The sequence below is a fragment of the Oncorhynchus nerka genome, linkage group LG24, assembly GCF_034236695.1.
Source record: "Oncorhynchus nerka isolate Pitt River linkage group LG24, Oner_Uvic_2.0, whole genome shotgun sequence".
NCBI lineage: Eukaryota > Metazoa > Chordata > Actinopteri > Salmoniformes > Salmonidae > Oncorhynchus > Oncorhynchus nerka.
The window spans coordinates 54,688,628-54,708,584 of NC_088419.1; the positions used below are offsets into that span (position 1 = coordinate 54,688,628).

At 41.8% G+C, this 19,957-nt stretch overlaps 1 protein-coding gene across 4 annotated transcripts; it reads left to right on the forward strand.

Moving 5' to 3' along the window:
- The first annotated feature begins 10,978 nt into the window (after window positions 1–10,978).
- On the forward strand, window positions 10,979–19,156 carry LOC115108190 (amyloid-beta A4 precursor protein-binding family A member 3-like). 4 transcript variants are annotated; one of them, XM_029632249.2, is made up of 10 exons: window positions 10,979–12,789; window positions 12,926–12,956; window positions 13,041–13,186; window positions 13,774–13,860; window positions 14,442–14,630; window positions 15,161–15,340; window positions 15,901–16,113; window positions 16,583–16,702; window positions 17,114–17,254; window positions 17,427–19,156. In XM_029632249.2, the coding sequence occupies exons 1-10, from the start codon at window positions 11,707–11,709 to the stop codon at window positions 17,496–17,498; spliced, it is 2,262 nt and encodes a 753-aa protein (XP_029488109.1). In that variant the 5' UTR covers window positions 10,979–11,706; the 3' UTR covers window positions 17,499–19,156. The 4 variants fall into 4 exon arrangements, with proteins under 4 accessions (XP_029488109.1, XP_029488113.1, XP_029488114.1 ...); XM_029632253.2 differs by lacking the exons at window positions 17,114–17,254; window positions 17,427–19,156 and adding an exon at window positions 16,290–16,324 and having other exon boundaries at window positions 11,609–12,789; window positions 16,583–16,651; XM_029632254.2 differs by lacking the exons at window positions 17,114–17,254; window positions 17,427–19,156 and having other exon boundaries at window positions 11,609–12,789; window positions 16,566–16,670.
- The last annotated feature ends 801 nt before the right edge of the window (window positions 19,157–19,957 follow it).

Consider the following 19,957-nt stretch of genomic DNA (forward strand, 5'->3'; position numbering starts at 1 on the left):
CAAGCCCCTTGGGTGCTGCCATAGATTTACATTAAAAGTGCCCATCCAAGAAGGCTCAAGACCATTGGCCACAGATACAATGGCGTCAAATCACGTTATATCTACCATAGCTTTGATTGGGCTGATCATGTCAACATCATACTTTCAAATTCTTAGCTAGCATGGTACAAAAGCAGTCATCATCATGAATCAAGTCGACAATCTACTGGCAAATCCTTTTCAGTCCTTGTCATATGAAGAGAAATGACAGATAAAAAACGTATCAATGTTCATCTGCCTTTGGACATAAACATTACACAACAAGTTGGAAATCTCTAATTCAACAATGACTGTTTTGGAAAGAATCTGTGGCTAACTGCAAGTGTTGCAAAGCAATCACTAGCCTGCTATTCGGTGGAGAGAGTGTGTGGTCCAAGTCTGGATTTAAGGAGCTCTTTTCCAAGTTTTAAAAGGATAAACATTCAAATGCAAAACCATGGGCCAGAAAAGGTTGAATACATTGGCCATGCTGTCAATCCAGCATGACTTTTGCTGCATTCAAAACAACTGGAAACTCATAAATGAGGAAATCTCAGACTTCAGGGAGTTCAAGACAACTGGGAATTCGGGGAAAAAAACTTGCTCCAACTGGGAAAATACGTTTTGAACTGTCATCCAACTCGGAATTCCAAGTCTGGAACTGGGGCCTCTTTCTAGAGCTCCGACCTGAAGATCACTGACGTCATGATTCGACCTTGTTCCAGTTGTCTTGAAAGCACTATAAATCCCGTGAATGCTAGACTTTGATGACAAAGTTTCATGACAAAATGTTCCAATGAGAAGGACCGCCGCTCCACCTTCCTGTTCAAATAAGCTCAGCACAACAAGGTGAGTCCAAAAAATGTATTCTACACTGGAGATATGTATACTGTAGCTAATTAAATAATACTAAGTGTATGTTTTGTAGTAAGCTGTTAGTAGCCCATGTGCCTGACCTTAATAATTTGGTCCTTTTCCCACTCATAACTTAGCCTACTGTTCTAACTTAGTGGTGCACATGTAACCTATAGCCTGTTTGAGAGAAATGTCATCATTGAATATTGTAAGAGCTTTCGTTGTCTGCTTATATGCCCCCTTAGTGTACAGGCAGAATACTGTAAGAATGCCCATGTTCTGAATACTGTCCTGCACATTTCAAAAGTGAACAATTGTGCCGACAGACATGGCAGCTCTGCTTCTAGCTCCTAAGCAACTTTGCACTATTTAGTTTTTTTGTGTGTTATTTCTTACAAGCATTTCACTACACCCACAATAACATATGCTAAATATGTGTATGTGACCAATACATTTGATTTGACTTGAAGTGCTGAACAAATAGTTATATTGACTAAGTCAGCTTTAGCTCGCTCATTAATGTCTTAATAGAAATTACGGATTGCCTCTTATCTGCTCATCGTTCCCTTATGCCATAGTTTGTACATCTCAATTGTCACTAGAAACCACTTTGTTTAAACAAGTAAGCCATATCAGCTATGTTTTTTTAAAGGCAGTAAATGAGACCGAATGAACAGTTTTGCTGCCATACAAGGCTCCGCTGACAGCCAGGTGTAACAGTGGTAAGGATTCACTCAATGGTGCTGAAAAGTAAGCTCTGCTGTTTGGACAGCTTTGTAGGCCCTAACAGTTTGCGGGCACCGTTTGTCACCATTATAGTGCAATTCATGTATTGTTTAGTGTTGTGTAGTGGCTCTGCTGGCATGCATCAACAACAACAAAAAGTTACATTTACCCAACCAAGATTTACATGCTAAATTCGCCACGGGAAATTATTGAATAACATGTATGTGTAAATGTATTTCGTTGGGATTTAGGGTAGGGACGTCCCAAGGATCTTTGATTGAACTAACTAAAACATTTGCTCTGTTGCACAAATTGTTAAAGAAATCTGTATGAGGCCCTACATCCATCCTGCCCTGCCTTTCTAATGTCTTTGAAGGCCAAGTTAATAAACAGATCACTGACCATTTCGAATCCCACCGTACCTTCTCCGCTGTGCAATCCGGTTTCCGAGCTGGTCACTGGTGCACCTCAGCCACGCTCAAGGTACTAAACAATATAACCGCCATCGATAAAAGACAGTACTGTGCAGACGTCTTCATCGACCTGGCCAAGGCTTTCGACTCTGTCAATCACTGTATTCTTATCGGCAGACTCAATAGCCTTGGTTTCTCAAATGACTGCCTCGCCTGGTTCACCAACTACTTCACAGACAGAGTTCAGTGTGTAAAAATCGGAGGGCCTATTGTCCGGACCTCTGACAGTCTCTATGGAGGTACAACAGGGTTCAATTCTCGGGCCGACTCTTCTCTGTATATATCAACGATGTTGCTCTTGCTGCGGGTGATTCCCTGATCCACCTCTACGCAGACGACACCATTCTGTATACCTCTGGCCCTTCTTTGGACACGGTGTTAACTAACCTCCAAACAAGCTTCAGTGCCATTACAACACTCCTTCTGTGGCCTCCAACTGCTCTTAAACGCTAGCAAAACCAAATGCATGCTATTCAACCTTTCACTGCCCTCACCTGCCCGCCCGACTAGCATCACTACTCTAGACGGTTCGGACCTAGAATATGTGGATAACTATAAATACCTAGGTGTCTGGCTAGACTGTAAACTCTCCTTCCAGACTCATATCAAACATCTCCAATCCCAAAATCAAATCTAGAATCTGCTTTCTATTTTGCAACAAAGTTAAACTGACTATCCTACCTATCCTCGACTTCGGCGATGTCATCTACAAAATAGCTTCCAATACTCTACTCAGCAAATTGGATGTAGTCTATCACAGTGCCATCCGTTTTGTTACTAAAGCGCCTTATACCACCCAACCCTGCGACCTGTATGCTCTAGTTGGCTGGCCCTCGCTACATATTCGTCGCCAGACCCACTGGCTCCAGGTCATCTATAAGTCTTTGCTAGGTAAAGCTCTGCCTTATCTCAGCTCACTGGTCATGATAACAACACCCACCCATAGCACGCGCTCCAGCAGATATATCTCACTGGTCATCCCCAAAGCCAACATCTCCTTTGGCCGCCTTTCCTTCCAGTTCTCTGCTGCCAGTGACTGGAAGCTGGAGACTTACATTTCCCTCACTAACTTTAAACATCAGCTATCTGAGCAGCTAACCGATCGCTGCAGCTGTACATAGTCCATCTGTAAATAGCCCACCCAATCTACCTACCTCATCCCCATATTGTTTTTATTTACTTTGCTGCTCTTTTGCACACCAGCATCACTACTTACACATGCTCATCTATCACTCCAGTGTTAATCTGCTAAATTGTAATTACTTTGCTACTATGGCCTATTTATTGCTTTACCTCCACGTGCCATGTGCACAAACTGTATATAGACTTTATTTTTTTCTATTGTGTTATTGACTGTATGCTTGTTTATTCCATGTGTAACTGTTGTTTTTTTCTGTTGCACTGCTTTGCTTTATCTTGGCCAGGTCGCAGTTGTAAATGAGAACTTGTTCTCAACTAGCTTACCTGGTTAAATAAATGTGGGAAAAAAATTAGTACTGTATTTCACTCAACGTTGTGACTCGTGTAAACCTTCATCCTGAAAAAGATTACATCTGTCACGTGGATTTACAGATCGTTACTTTGACGCTTTCAACACAGGCGGGATCAATTTGATTAACATTTGAAGTGAGCAAAGCTGTGTGCTCCTGAATTTCAGACCACTACTACTGTGTTTAGAGGTACATAATGCAAGAGTCCTTGCAGTCGCTTGTGAATGTGCTTGAGTCGTACAGAGGAAGAGATAAAATGTTCACTCCCAAGTTGTTCACCCCAACACACTCCTCCCACATCAGCACAATGAACATTGAGAGCAGGTAAATAGAGAGATAATTGAAGACGTGAAGGTCCTCTATCCAGACTTGTGGCCTGAAGAGCTGAATATTCAGTTTGGAGACAATGCAGTGAGACACCTGTGCGAGGTGTTCAGAGTAGATGGGATGGAGAGTGTTCGGGGATTCCGATAGTTCAAGGATTCCAAAGCTACAAAAACGCAGGTCTCCTTGTCACCTCTGAAGACAGTAGAAACCATTGCCATATCCACCAGTAAATGCAAGTGTAAATTCAGCAGCATGAATGACATCCTGACAGGCAAGCGAAATGCGCTCGCAGTCAGCCACCTATCCAATCTGCTTTTCCTCAAACGCAGCAGTCCACCACTGCAGCTGTTCAGCCCATCGCCATATGTGAAGGCATGGCTAAGTAAAGGAAGGAGACACGCCAACACAACTGACTGCCCTGCCTCTGCCAAAGAAGACACTGTCACGCCCTGGTCTTAGTATTTTGTGTTTTCTTTATTATTTTGGTCAGGCCAGGGTGTCACATGGGTTATTTTTGTGGTGTGTTTTGTCTAGGGATTTTTGTAGGTTATGGGATTGTGGTTAGTGGGGTTGTCTAGAAAAGTCTATGGTTGCCTGGAGTGGTTCTCAATCAGAGGCAGGTGTTTATCGTTGTCTGTGATTGGGAACCATATTTAGGCAGCCATATTCTTTGAGTGTTTCGTGGGTGATTGTTCCTGTCTCAGTGTTTGTTTGCACCAGATAGGCTGTTTAGGTTTTCACGTTTATTGTTTTGTATTTGTTCGTGTTTATCTTTTATTAAACATGTATCGAAATAACCACGCTGCATTTTGGTCCGCCTCTCCTTCGACGGAAGAAAACCTTAACAGACACATACAGTTGAAGTCAGTTTACATACACTGTAGCCAAATACATTTTAACTCAGTTTTTCACAATTCCTGACATTTAATCCTAGTAAAGATTCCCTGTTTTAGGTCAGTTAGGATCACCACTTTATTTTAAGAATGTGAAATGTCCGAATAATAGTAGAGAATTATTTATTTAATGATTTATTTCAGCTTTTATTTCTTTCATCACATTCCCAGTGGGTCAGAAGTTTACATACACTCAATTAGTATTAGGTAGCATTGCCTTTAAATTGTTTAACTTGGGTCAAACGTTTCAGGTAGCCTTCCACAAGCTTCCCACAATAAGTTGGGTGAATTTTGGCCCATTCCTCCTTACAGAGCTGGTGTAACTGAGTCATGTTTGTAGGCCTCCTTGCTCGCACACGCTTTTTCAATTCTGCCCACACATTGTCTATAGGATTGAGGTAAGGGCTTTGTGATGGCCACTCCAATAGCTTGACTTTGTTGTCCTTAAGCCATTTTGCCTCAACTTTGGAAGTATGCTTGGAGTCATTGTCCATTTGGAAGACCCATTTGCGACCAAGCTTTAACTTCCTGACTGATGTCTTGAGATGTTGCTTCAATATATCCACATAATTTCCCTTCCTCATGAAGCCATCTATTTGTGAAGTGCACCAGTCCCTCCTGCAGCAAAGCACCCCCACAACATGATGCTGCCACCCCCGTGCTTCACGGTTGGGATTGTGTTCTTCGGCTTGCAAGCCTCCCCCTTTTCCCTCCAAACATAATGATGGTCATTATGGCCAAACAGTTCTATTTTTGTTTCATCAGACCAGAGGACATTTCTCTAAAAAGTAGGATCTTTGTCCCGGTGTGCAGTTGCAAACCATAGTCTGGCTTTTTTATGGCGGTTTTGGAGCAGTGGCTTCTTCCTTGCTGAGCGGCCTTTCAGATTATATTGATATAGGACTCGTTTTACTGTGGATATAGATACTTTTGTACCTGTTTCCTCCAGCATCTTCACAAGGTCCTTTGCTGTTGTTCTGGGATTGATTTGCACTTTTCGCAGCAAAGTACGTTCATCTCTAGGAGACAGAACGTGTCTCCCTCCTGAGCGGTATGATGGCTGCGTGGTCCCATGATGTTTATACTTGCATACTATTGTTTGTACAGATGAACGTGGTACCTTCAGGGGTTTGGAAATTGCTCCCAAGGATGAACTAGAATTGTGGAGTTGTACAATTTTTTTTCCTGAGGTTTTGGCTGATTTCTTTTGATTTTCCCATGGTGTCAAGCAGAGACACTGAGTTTGAAGGTAGGCCTTGAAATACATCCACAACTCCAATTGACTCAAATTATGTAAATTAGTCTATCAGAAGCATCTTAAGCCATGACTTCATTATCTGGAATACTCCAAGCTGTTTAAAGGCACAGTCAACTTAGTGTATGTAAACTTCTGACTTACTGGAATTGTGATGAAGTTAATTGTAAGTGAAAAAATCTGTCTGTAAACAATTGTTGGAAAAATTACTTGTCATGCACAAAGTAGATGTCCTAACCGACTTGCCAAAACTATAGTTTCTTAACAAGAAATTTCGGGAGTGGTTGAAAAACAAGTTTGAATGACTCCAACCTAAGTGTATGCAAACTTCTGACTTCAACTGAACAACAATAGCACAAGACAATGTGGAGCTTTTTTTGATATGGTGAATAAGGCAAAATAGTGTGATAATAGTTCGTTTTTTATCTAAAAGATTTGAAAATTATCTGCTAATAGGCCTACGTTTTAATCAATCGTTTGTTTGTCGTCAGGATTGGAGAGAAGCGGAGGACAGCCTCCTTTACTCACCGGTCCTCGCAGACGTTTCAGCACCATGGCCACCTCCTCCAAAGACGCAGGTTAAAGTGCTTGGTACATCAGCACCTGGACAGCGACTTGTTTAACGTTATCAATGTTATGTCAGTACTGGCACGCAGGATTCTTCCGTTAACTAGGCATAATCTGTTTATAAAGGTTGTAGACACTCGTGTACAGTGGTTCTGATATGCTCATGTTTGTAGGCCTACGAAAATGTATGGTAAACATTTTGTCACGTCTGCCATTAGTACATCACGAATGCATTGTCATTCACATTGCAAAGCATAACATACCCATATCGTGCCAGTGTCAACATTGGAAAAACACTAGTTTACTGTACATTACAGTGAACTTTGAGCTAACATAATTCAAGTTTAACACAGTCAAATGGATGGTGAACATTTTCTCACATCTGCCAGTATCAGATCACTAATCCATAGTCATTAAACATTGCAAAGCATGACATGCCACTATTAGGCCAGCTAAAAGATATAAAAAATACTATTTTACTGTATATAAGAACTTTGAGCCAACATAATCCAATTTTAACACAGTAAAAATGGATAGTAAACATTTTCTAGTTTACAAAGATGAGTAAGATAATATTGAATAAAATATAGCATGGTAATTAACAACCCTCCTAAGCAGTGATGGAAAAGAGCCAGTGGGACCTGAAGCACATCCGTCTTCCAATGCATCTAACAGGGCTGGATGATACAATAGTATGTGGACACCCCTACAAATTAGGTGATTTGGCTATTTCAGCCACACCAGTTGCTGACAGGTGTATAAATCCAGCACACAGCCACGCAATCTCCATAGACAAACATTGGCAGTAGAATTACCTTACTGAAGAGCTTAGTGACTTTCAACGTGGCACAGTCATAGGATGCCACCTTTCCAACAAATCAGGTCGTCAAATGTATGTCCTGCTAGAGCTGTCCCGGTCAACTGTAAGGGCTGTTATTGTAAAGTGGAAACGTCTAGGAGCAGCAACAACTCAGCCGCAAAGGTGTGGGCCTCACAAGCGCACAGAGCAGAACCGCCAAGTAATGAAGCGAGTAACATGTAAAAAATCATCTGTCCTCGGTTGCAACACTCATTATCAAACTCCAAACTGATTCTGGAAGCAATGTCAGCAGAACTGTTATGAAATGGGTTTCCATGGCCGAGCAGCCGCACACAAGCCTAAGACCACCATGTACAATGCTGAGTGTCGGCTGGAGTGCTGTAAAGCTCGCCCCCATGGACTCTGGAGCAGTGGAAACGCGCTTCACAAATTTGGCAGTCCGACGGATGGATTAGGGTTTTGTGGATGCCAGGAAAACGCTACCTGCCCCAATGCATAATGCCAACTGTAAAGTTTGGTGGAGGAGGAATAATGGTCTGGGGCTGTTTTTCATTGTTCGGGCTAGGCCCTTTAGTTCCAGTGAAGTGAAATCTTAACACTACATCATACAATGACATTCTAGACAATTCTGTGCTTCCAACTTTGTGGCAACAGTTTGGGGAAGGCTCTTTCCCGTTTCAGCATGAAAATGCCCCATGCACAAAGTGAGGTCCATACAGAGATCGGTGTGGAACAACTTGACTGGCCTGCACAGAGCCCTGTCCTCAACCCCATCAAATCCTTCCCAGAAGAGTGGAGGCTGTTATAGCAGCAAAGGGGGGACCAAGTCCATATTAATGCTGATGATTTTGGAATGAGATGTTCGAGGAGCAGGTGTCCACATACTTTTGGTCATGTAGTGTACCAGGAAACACACACTGCTCTTCTGAGAGAACACAAGGACTCAACAAGACACGTAGAGTATGTATTGTATTTTCCATATAAATTATGTAGATGAAACCACACTGATGTATTTCTAAATTAAGTAATTTAATTAGTTAATTTTAAGATTAATTTGTTTTTTGTTCTTTCAAAACAATAACAGACCTATTTTTAGTTGACTTAGCTGTGTTTCAAGTTTTTATATTGTAATTACCATGCCAGGCTATTTTGGTTGATTTGTGTTACCTTTAGGGCTGAAATCCCGTTAATGGGATCGATATGACAACAGCCAGTGAAAGTGCAGGGCGCCAAATTCAAAACAACAGAAATCTCATAATAAAAATTCCTCAAGCATACAAGTATCTTATACCATTTTAAAGGTAATCTTGTTTTTAATCCCACCAAAGTGTCCGATTTTCAAATAAGCTTTACAGCGAAAGCACCACAAACGATTGTTAGGTCAGAGCCAAGCCACAGAAAACACAGCCATTTTTCCAGCCAAAGAGAGGAGTCACAAAAAGCACAAATAGAGATAAAATGAATCACTAACCTTTGATCTTCCTCAGATGACACTCATAGGACTTCATGTTACACAATACATGTATGTTTTGTTCGATAAAGTTCATATTTATATAATAAATCTCAGTATACATTGGGTGCTTTATGTTCAGTAGTTCCAAAAACATCCGGTGAATTTGCAGAGAGCCACATCAATTTACAGAAATACTCATCATAAATGTTGATGAAAATACAAGTGTTATACATGGAATTAAAGATATACTTCTCCTTAATGCAACCGCGTGTCAGATTTCAAAAAAGCATTACCGAAAAAGCAAATCATGCTATAATCTGAGAACAGCGCTCAGAAAACAAATACATATATCCGCCATGTTAGAGTCAACAGAAGTCAGAAATAACATTATAAATATTCACTTACCTTTGATCTTCATCAGAATGCACTCCCAGGAATCCCAGGTCCACAATAAATGTTTCATTTGTTCAGTAATGTCCATAATTTATGTCCAACTAGCTACTTTTGTTAGCGCATTTGGTAAACAAATAAAAACTCACGAAGCGCGTTCACTAGTTGCAGACGAAATGTCAAAATGTTCCGTTACAGACCGTAGAAACTTGTCAAACGATGTATGGAATCGATCTTTTGGATGTTTTTAACATAAAGCTTCAATAAATATTCCAACCAGAGAATTCCTTTGTCTTCAGAAAAGCAAAGGAACGGGAGATATCCCTCATGTGAAATGCACGTGACCAGTGCGTGACTGCTGCCAAACCTCTGACTCAATCCACTCTCATTCGGCCCCACTTCGCAGTAGAAGCCTCAAACAAGTTTCTAAAGACGGTTAACATATAGTGGAAGCCTTAGGAAGTGCAAGATGACCAATATCCCACTGTAACTTCAATAGGGACTGAGTTGAAAATCGACCAACCTCAGATTTCCCACCAGGAGTTGGATTTTTTACTCAGGTTTTTGCCTGCCATATGAGTTCTGTTATACTCACAGACATCATTCAAACAGTTTTAGAAACGTCAGAGTGTTTTCTATACCATACTAATAATAATATGCATATATTAGCAACTGGGACTGAGGAGCAGGCAGTTTACTCTGGGCACCTCTGGCACCTTTTCATCCAAGCTATTCAATACTGCCCCATGCAGCCATAAGAAGTAAGAAAAAACACGTTTTTGAAATGTGTTTTTATGGCACACATAGGGACCAACGATACCAGTAAAACAACATGCAAAGGCAACAGGGTATCTGAACTTTGTTGTCGATCAAATGCATCCCTTCATGGTATATTCTTGCTGGAACCATTAATTATGAATCCTACCCTAGCCTTGTGGCATAAAGTAATATCCAGTGGAACAAACCCATCGGAAGATAGATACATTGCTGCAATAAAGGGACGCACCTGATTGGCATTGATGTTCAGATATTATGTGGCATTCAAACGTTTATCTACCAGTATCAATGGGCATTATGTCTGAAACTAAAACACCCTACAACATCAAACTGCCACGCAATAAGTATCCCAGCTTTCACCAGGTCAGTCTATTTCATGGAATTGGAGGTCTACCAGATAAAGGTGCCACTCATTTATTCCTTTTTTTTTTACTCCAGCCACACAGGGTGCAATTGGAGAAATAGAAACAGCGCCAACAAAATGTTTTATCTTACTTAAAAGTTCACTGTAATATAGAATAACCAATTATATTAACCCATATTTTAAGTTGGCATCGTATGGTTTGAAATGGTCATTACATGGATGAATTCTCTACTAAAAAAACATATCAAGCTTACTTCGATCTTGATGTGAAGGTGTGTGTGTGCTTTGACAATTTAACATTTCATAAACAGCACTACCCTTAGGCTACTGCAGCCTCTGCAGCCTCATTTTACCCGCGATATCAAAGTAATTTTTAGTAAGTCACGAAAATGAAATAAAATGTTTGGTATAATTTGGAATATGGAAGATTTAATAGGTGTGCTTCAAACTGTTTGCTTTGAATGATTTGTAGCTATCGTCTCTGTCGCTGCATGACAGTGCATCCTACACTGTTCCCCCTACCAGAAAACACGCGGTACCGTAAAGTGGTGTTTATTCGCGCAACAAATTTATGCGGAAACTGAAGAGCGGATGAGTTGAGTAGACCGCGTTTTGCGAGTGTCCGCTTGACAGCAGTGAAACAACGACATCGTTTTATGTATCATAAACACGATATGAGCGTCCAGCAAATGTACTTATCAAAATGCTGTTACATTTGTAGCTATTACCATTAGCTGACTTGTATTGCTGACTTCTCTGTTTTGGTGCTGAGTTCCCAAACAAGTAAACTTCATCCGTGACAGTTACATTCAAGCAGTTGTCAGTCATCGGATCCAGAATTTAACCGGGTGAGCATCTGGATCATGTCAGATTTATGTTGGTAATGCCAATATTGTCCTCAATGTCTCGTAAACCAGCAGGGAGATAGCTTATTTAGTGACGCTTCTTGACTGTAAATTAGCCGAGTAGCCGAAGGTAGCTAAATTAGATAGCTAGCAAATTAGCTTGGGTGATCCAAGCTGCAATGACAATCCAGCTACTGTCATTTCTCTAGCAGCACTGCCAGCATATAATGTGTTTTCTCTGTAATTATTTTCAGAAGATTGGAGTCTTGTATTTTTTTGTGAGTAGCTCTTTTACTGGTCATTTTGTTAAAGAGTGGTTGCTCTTATTATTCCCCTGCACAAGAAGTGGTGAATGCAAAAAACGGTCTACTTTCACAGTGAAAAAATACCAACTTCCGACAGTTACCCCTATAAATTGCAGAAACACCCTACTAGGCATTGAAAGGGGCTTGTATGTATGTGGAGTCTCCATCATTTCAACCTGGTGATGTGCTGCCTATGATCCGTGCTCTTATCCACAAAATGGAGGCAGGTAATTGCCCTGCTGGAAACGAGGAGAAACAAACCGTTTCCTCACCTTCAGCTCAACAGGAGAACACTGCTTGTGATGGACCTGCTGTAGATGAGCCAGACAGCCAAAGCCAGTTCTCTAGAGCTGCTTCTTACCCTGAATCAGAAGACCTGGACTCCTTTAACCTAATAGAGCCCCCTCCTCTGGACTGGAGGTCAGACGACTCTAGTGAAGCAGGTTCAGTGGAAGAGATGGACGACCCTAGCTTCCCTCCCTCCTTGGTCCCCGTGGACAGTTTAGAGGACAGATTAAGTGAGTCCCTACCTCCCTTGTACACCAGTGACACTGCAGCTTCTTCTCTGGTAGTTAGCCAGGAGGAGCTAATCGACTATGCTCCTGAGGATAACACCCCAACCAAACAGGTTCTGGATCCTAGCAAAGAGGGAGGAGAGGTGGGGGATGCGATGGAGGAGAAGGTTGAGATCAGGAGAACAGGTGACAAAGACCACACGCGGATCCACCACCTGCTAAACCGATTCCAGGTCATTGGAGAAAGCCCTCTCCACAGGGACTCAACCTCTGACCCTACACCACCACCATCAGAATTCTCTGAGCCCTCTGAATTTGAGCCTCCAGGCCCATCTCTGTTGATGGACATCAGCCCATTGCTACCAGACCCAGAGCAGAACCCGAAACAGGCCTCGGAGATGCTTTACTCAGAGAGTAACCAGAGAGACCTATTAGGGCTGTTGGAGTGTACAGAGATAGGGGCTTCCCAGCCCAGTTCCTCTGACATCAAGGTTCCTCCTTACATGGACCGGAGAGGGGAGATGGACGCGGTGGTGTCGGTCTCCTACAACCAGGAGGATGGCGAAAGGTTCTGGGAACACTTTGGGAACGGCTGGCAGCTGCGCCACAGGGATGACTCCGTGGAGTCTTTCCCGGAGGACGAGGTCCCAGAGCCCGTATGGATGAAGTTAGGGGAGGAGGCTCCGGCGGTAGACTCTGCAGAGAACAGTCAGCGGGTAAGTTTGACATGCTAAAATATGGTTATCAATGATGAATGGTGGTGTCATTAGTGTATATTACTTTGCTGATGATTGGTTCAAATGAGCTGTGTCTTTCACTTTGTTCAGTAATCACTAACCTCTTCATTTACAGGGCGCAGAGGACCGCCCAGCCTATAAAGATGGTAATCTCAATTTAGGCTGTATGTAAAACTTCTATGCTTCTCTCATTGAACTCTTAAATAATAATAGTATTGCATTTCTGTCAGTGCCTGGCCCCTGTGATCCAAATGACCTCCTGGATGGGGTCGTATTTGGGGCCAAGTACCTGGGCTCCACCCAGCTCAAGTCTGACAAGAACCCCTCCACCAACGCTCGAATGAAACAGGCCCAGGAGGCTGTGGACAGGATCAAAGTGAGTTTTCATTTTACATTGTAGTCATTTAGCAGACGCTGTTATCCAGAGCGACGTACAGTAAGTGCATTAATCTTAAGGTAGCTAGGTAAGAAAAATCACATATCACAGTGGTTTGAGGACTGCTGGGGTAAGAGTATGCTGTGACAGAACTGTTTGCGGGTTATATTTCTTGCTATGGGGTGTTGCTACAATCATAGTAAGTAAACATTTTCCTCAATAAAGCAAAGTCAATGATAGTATGAAAAGATAAATGCAAGTGTTAGTGCAGGAAAGGCAAGTGCAATGGTAAGGTGTTTGTTCTTTGGGGGGGACTGTGGGATTATTTAAGATTCTGTTTGAAGAGGTAGGTTTTCAGCCGTTACGGAAGATGGACTGGGAGTGTACTGACATTAGGGGGAAGCTTGTTCCTTCCTTAGGATGCCAGGACAGAGAAGAGCTTCGACTGAGATGAGTGTGAAACTGGCCTCATAAGGATGGGAGGGCCAATAGACCAGATGTGGCAGAATGGCTCAGACCATTCTGCCAAGAATGGGTGATCTGCTTTAAAAAGTATCATCAAAAGGTTTGCTCTTGTCTTACTCCAGGCCCCAGAGGGAGAGTCTCAGCCTATGACCGAGGTGGATCTCTTCATCTCCACTCAGCGCATCAAAGTCCTCAGTGCAGGCACACAGGTAGGCAACTGCTGCCACTGACACAATCAGCCGAGCATGACGTGGTTTGAATGGATGACAAAGTAGTTGAAGGTCATTCCTTGAATAGCAGTGTCTCTAATTTGAGTCAAACTCGTCCTGTACAGTTGAATAGTAAAGAGAATCAAAGTGGGTCAGTTTGTCAGCTTGCTCCCTTCTGCATGGCTGACTGCGTCTAGATATATAGTGGGTGCTGTTAGGCTGTGTTCAGAGGCAGCCCAATTCTAGTCATTTTTATCTACTAGTTGGTATTTTGACCAATTACATCAGATATTTTCATATCAGAACTTTTTCAGATTTTCAGAGCTGATCTAATTGGACAAAATACCAATTAGTGAAAGAAATATCAGAATTGGGCTGCCTGTGTAAATGCAGCCTTAGACTAACCTAGCCCTCTTCGTTGTTAGACCTAGTGAGAATGAGTCCATCATGGATTTTCACATTCTTTTACCAAAAATCATTGCCTCGGTAACATTAATGTGTTAGTTAACTTACATGAAAGTGTTAGTGAACAGTTCGTACATGTTTCCTCCACACATTCATCCCTTCTGTTCCACCTACAGGAGGCCATGATGGACCATCCTCTCCAGATGATCTCCTACATCGCAGACATCGGCAGCATCGTGGTCCTGATGGCCCGCAGGAAGCCGGCCGGGGGGCGTAAGGGCCAGGAGGGGAACCCTGCTGGGGTCAACTCCCCCGGGCCACAGAAAAAGTGCTGCATGATCTGCCATGTGTTCAACTCTGACGAGGTGAGTCATTCAATCAGAAACCATACAGCATTATGTCCAATTGGTTTTCTGTGGGGATTTTTTTGTTGTTGAAAATAATCAGATTATGTTGCACTGGTTAGAAGAAGGGGAAAAAAAGAAAAATATATATATGTTTTATTCCCAGTGCCAGTCTTTTTCTACAGTACTTGAGCCATCAGTACTTGCCATGCAACTAGGTAGCGGAGCTTTGTTGAACACAAAAACAAACAGCCTGGCACCCAGGTTACTTTTCCATGCCAGGAGTTGTTAAACAAGAGGAAATTAGCAGTTCATTACTGTTATGGTTAGGTTAGAGTTTGGGATAGATTATGGTTCGGTGTAATATTAGGATTGAGGTAATCTTGATGGTTAGCCACAGCCTATTTTGACAACTAGAAATGCTCTGTAAGATTGTGAGGAGGAACAGGATTGCCATATTGTTATATGACAAGGATTATCGTACTCTTACCTGCCAGGCTGGGACACGTTTGAACATGCCCACTGACTCACTGTGTCTCTCCTGCATGCAGGCCCAGGTGATCGCTCAGGCGATTGGCCAGGCCTTCGGTGTGGCCTACCAGCAGTTCCTCCATGCCAACGGCATCAAGGCCAGTGAGCTGAGGCCCAGCGAGTACAGTGACTACCTGGGGACACAGGAGCACTATAACGGAGACCTGGTACACTTCTCGGATTCAGATAACATCAGAGAGGTACAGAAACCCGTCAGTATTTCAGCACCATGTTGTTATTACCAGACAGCGTTTCCATTTGAGTGTCGGCCTATAAACACAGTATTCCTCCTACCTTTAGCCTAGATAAGCATTTGTTTTTACTCTTGATCTAATTGACTCATGTTCGCGTATCGAATGCAGTCAGTGGCGATTTAACCATCAACCAGGAGCCTATGAAATCTGTTTTATGTTAACATTTGGTTGTGCATGGAGTTAAATGTTGGCCTTCATAAACTAAATAGATATTTGCTGGTTGTACACTATGCAACAAGCACTTCCTATCTCGCTCAAGACAGTATTGAAACAGATCCATACATTTCATGATGTGTCTTAAGTGGAATGTACATCAACGTTGTGTTCAGTTGGGGAAAAACAATTTTGAAATGGAGTTAGTTAATACCTGAACTTCTCCAATAAGACGTTAACATTGTTTTTTTTGTTTTCAATTGCAAAAAGTTTTGCTACAGCGTTTCCCTACTGAACACCACCCATGAAATCCCCCCTTTCTCTTAAACCATCTCCCTACTGTCTGTGTCCAGGTGTCCATCTCCAAGGCTCCCAGGGAGATAGTGGGGGTGGCTGTGGTGGAGTCGGGCTGGGGCTCCATCCTGCCCACGGTGATGGTGGCCAACTTGCTCCACGGTGGTCCTGCAGAACGCTGCGGGGCCCTCAGCATAGGAGACCGCATCATGTCAGTCAATGGCACTAGCCTGGTGGGCCTCCCCATAGCCACCTGCCAGAGTATAATACGGGTAAGAGGGGGACTGTGTCTGTGCCTGTTTCATTCTTTCCTGTGAGCTATCTTGGCTGTGTCTATTGTATAGTTCCTAGAATGTACACTAGATGGTGCTGTATTGCTGAAGTCATAGAGATGGATGCGTGTGATATGTGGAGAGGAAGAAGAATTGGTGGTTTGTTTGCTTTCCAGGTATTATTTCGGCATGAGGTTGGACCTGATGGCAGGTTGTTGCATTTTGTCACCTAATGTTGTTTTGTTAAATGTATTCCATGCACATGCACAGACACACACACAATACTCCTCTCATTCTGTGAATGTCTTTCATTATCTAAGAAGCACAGAATGCATAGGGATAGTGAACAGTTAGTGAACAGGTACTTTAAGGTGACAGAGACATTTATCTTTGCAGACATTTATTATACGTTGGCAGACATCTTTCTAGTATTTGTATTATGTATTTTCCAGTTTTGTTTTTGTGAAAGGATTTAAAAAACCAAGCAGAGGTGAAGCTCAGTATCGTTCACTGCCCTCCCGTCACCATGGCAATTATCAAGCGACCGGACCCAAAATTTCAGTTGGGCTTCAGTGTAGAGGACGGGATTGTAAGTGACAGTTGCTTTATTATTTTACTCTACAAACTTGTATGAATACAACTGCCAGACAGAATCCCCAAACAGGATCCAACATTCATGTTTCATTTATGTTTTTATTATTATTATTATTATTATTTTGCTAAGGCCCAGTACAATCAATAGTGAGTAGAATTAATTTTAGGTTATTTTCATTTATCACAGTGAACATGGTCTGGAATAAAGATTACAAGTGAATCTTAAATTAATGTGGTCTGTAACAGCATTTTAGACTGAATAGTAGATGTGCGGCATCCATTTTAGGAACTCTATAGTAGTCAAGCTAAAATTGTCAATTGTCCACTTTCACTCACCTCAAAACTCTCTCACTTATATTTTAATCTGTATTTTCTATCTTTCTCATCCTACTGTTGCCTTGAGCAGATCTGCAGTCTGATGCGTGGAGGGATCGCAGAGAGAGGGGGCATCCGGGTTGGACACCGCATCATTGAAATCAATGGGCAGAGTGTGGTAGCCACTCCTCACGAGAAGATCATCCACATTTTGACTGACGCAGTCGGGGAGGTGAGAGAGGAATTCAACACCAATCCTGATCAGAAGCACTAGATTTCACACTGACTTTCATTTCATAAATCTAACTTTCTCTGTATTGATAGAACATTACTCAATAAGTAAATGAATTGGTCAAAGAAATATTAGCATTGTCATTCATGGCTGTGTTCGTCTTTCTGAACAGATTCACTTGAAGACCATGCCAGCCTCTACGTATCGCCTTCTAACGGGACAAGAAACTCCAGTATTTCTCTGAGAGAACGGTGGAGAGAATGCTGCCTGTGCTCTCAGAAGCAAACAAGGAAGAATACCATTTGGAAGCTATACACATGCACACACGAAGCCTCAAATTGGACTATGCAATTGGACTGTATCACCTGGCTATTGATACACCACTGAACATTAAAAAAAGAAAATGTTGCCTTTATTTAACTAGGCATGTCAGTTAAGAACAAATTCTTATTTTCAATGTCGGCCTAGGAACAGTGGGTTAACTGCCTGTTCAGGGGCAGAACGAAAGATTTATACCTTGTCAGCTCGGGGATATGAACTTGCAACTTTTCGGTTACTAGTCCAACGCTCTAACCACTAGGCTACCCTAACATAATGGGGTTATCCACCTGAACAGAATATTTTATGATGTATGTTAGAATATCAGGATGATACAGCAAATGTTTTCAAAGACAGAATTGTTAATACATCTCTGTTTATATTAATGACATGTTAAAGCAGATAACGGAGATCGTCAATAGGAAAAGTGAAGTTATCTTACTACCATACTAATGATCTTTCTGAACAGGAAAAGCATGAGTACCTGCAATGAATTACTTCCACCACCATTCTTTAGTTGCCGATGTGCCTCAGCTCAGTGGAACTTGAATTCATGGAGAGGAGCCTAATTTAAGAAAGCTGGTCCGTATGTCTCGTCATTACGTGCTTCTCACCTCTAGACAATGTCATTGAGTAACATGCACATCAACAAGCGACTACTACATCAGTATTACATTGTTATTGTGTATCTCCGAACAGTGTACTATTAATATGCTGAAAGATTTTACTTTGTGCATGCCATTCCCTATTGTTCCCATTTCAGTGCCTGGAAGAATTCAGAACTTAGTTCTGTATTTTCAGAATCAAAGGTAACTGCCTTTAGTGTTAGAGATATACACTGAGTGTACAAAACCTTAAGGACACCTGCTCTTTCCATGACATAGGCTGACCAGATGAGTCCAGGTGAAAGCTATGATCCCTTATTGATGTCACTTGTTAAATCCATTCCAAATCAGTGTAGAAAGATGAAGAGGAGGAAACAGGTTAAATAAGGATTTTAAGCCTTGGGACTATTGAGACATGGATTGCGTATGTGTGCCATTCAGAGGGTGAATGGGCAAGACAAAAGATTTAAGGGGCTTTTGAACAGGGAAACACTCAACCGCTTTTCCATGGGTATCAAGAATGGTCCACCATGAAAGGACGCCCGGCCAATTTGACACCTTGTAGAGTCCATGCCTGACAAATAAAGGCTGTTCTGGGTGCAAAAGGTGCTGCAACTTAATATTAGGAAGGTGCTCTTCATGTTTTTTTACACTTAGTGTATATTTTTAATGACTGCAATTGTGTACATCATTTTTGTGATGGGGATATGGCCCGGACACATTAGCCACCACAGGTGAGTACCAGGGTCATGTATTAAGGGCACACAATAGCGAATGTTTCGAAACGTTGTGCAACGGAATAAAATTGTCTTGATAATTATTTAATCACTCCAATATTGAAATCAGTTGTATACTGCAGTGACACTAATTATTTTGCGAACACAATTCCTGTTGAATGTTGTGTGCGTGCAATATGTCATGCAGAATGTTTTCTATTTTTTAAAGGAAGGCGTCTACAAAATAAACGAAGAAATGTGTAGGTACTTGTTATATGTTACATTTTTTAGCCAATCAACATCGTCCAGTGGGCAGATGTTTTAATCTCCAATTACAACACTTGAAATGGAGAGTTTAAATGAACGTGTTACTGAAATTACTCATTTGGGACAGCTTCACTGATCAATATGAATATTGTCATTGATTCAAAAGGTGAGCATATTACTTTTTAGTCCAGCATGCCGCTCGGCTACATTAGCTAATTTAATCAGTAATGCTGCGTATGCTGTTTTTTTAATCTCACACACGTTAGCATCACTTTGGGACGAGAGGACTGTAGCTGCATGTTAAAATGTTTAATTGTATCGCTATGATAACATGTATTCTAATGTATCATATTAAGTATTTGTTTTCATAGTTTTATTGTATAACCATTTTAAATTGAGCTCCATAGTTGTATGGCTTGTGTAACAATTTTGCTGACTGGTTTGAACACTGGTATTATGATTAAAAAAAGAAAAAGTAATCTAGTTCCAGTTCGATTAATGAATACCTTAATTTTATTAATAATTAATGAATGTGTTAGGTTTGCGTTTCTTGAGTGATAGTTGTATAGCGTTTCCTGGTATGGCATTTTCTTACTTTCTCTTAGATTTTTACATTTTAGTCAATTTAACAGACCCTCCAGAGTGACTTACAGTAGTGAATGCATACATTTTGGTACCTTTTTCATACTGGTTCCCCATGGGAATTGAACCCACAACCCTGCAAGCGCCATGTTCTACCAATTGAGCCACACTGGACCATCCTCAGGGTTTTACCCCCAAATTGTGTGAAATGTTGA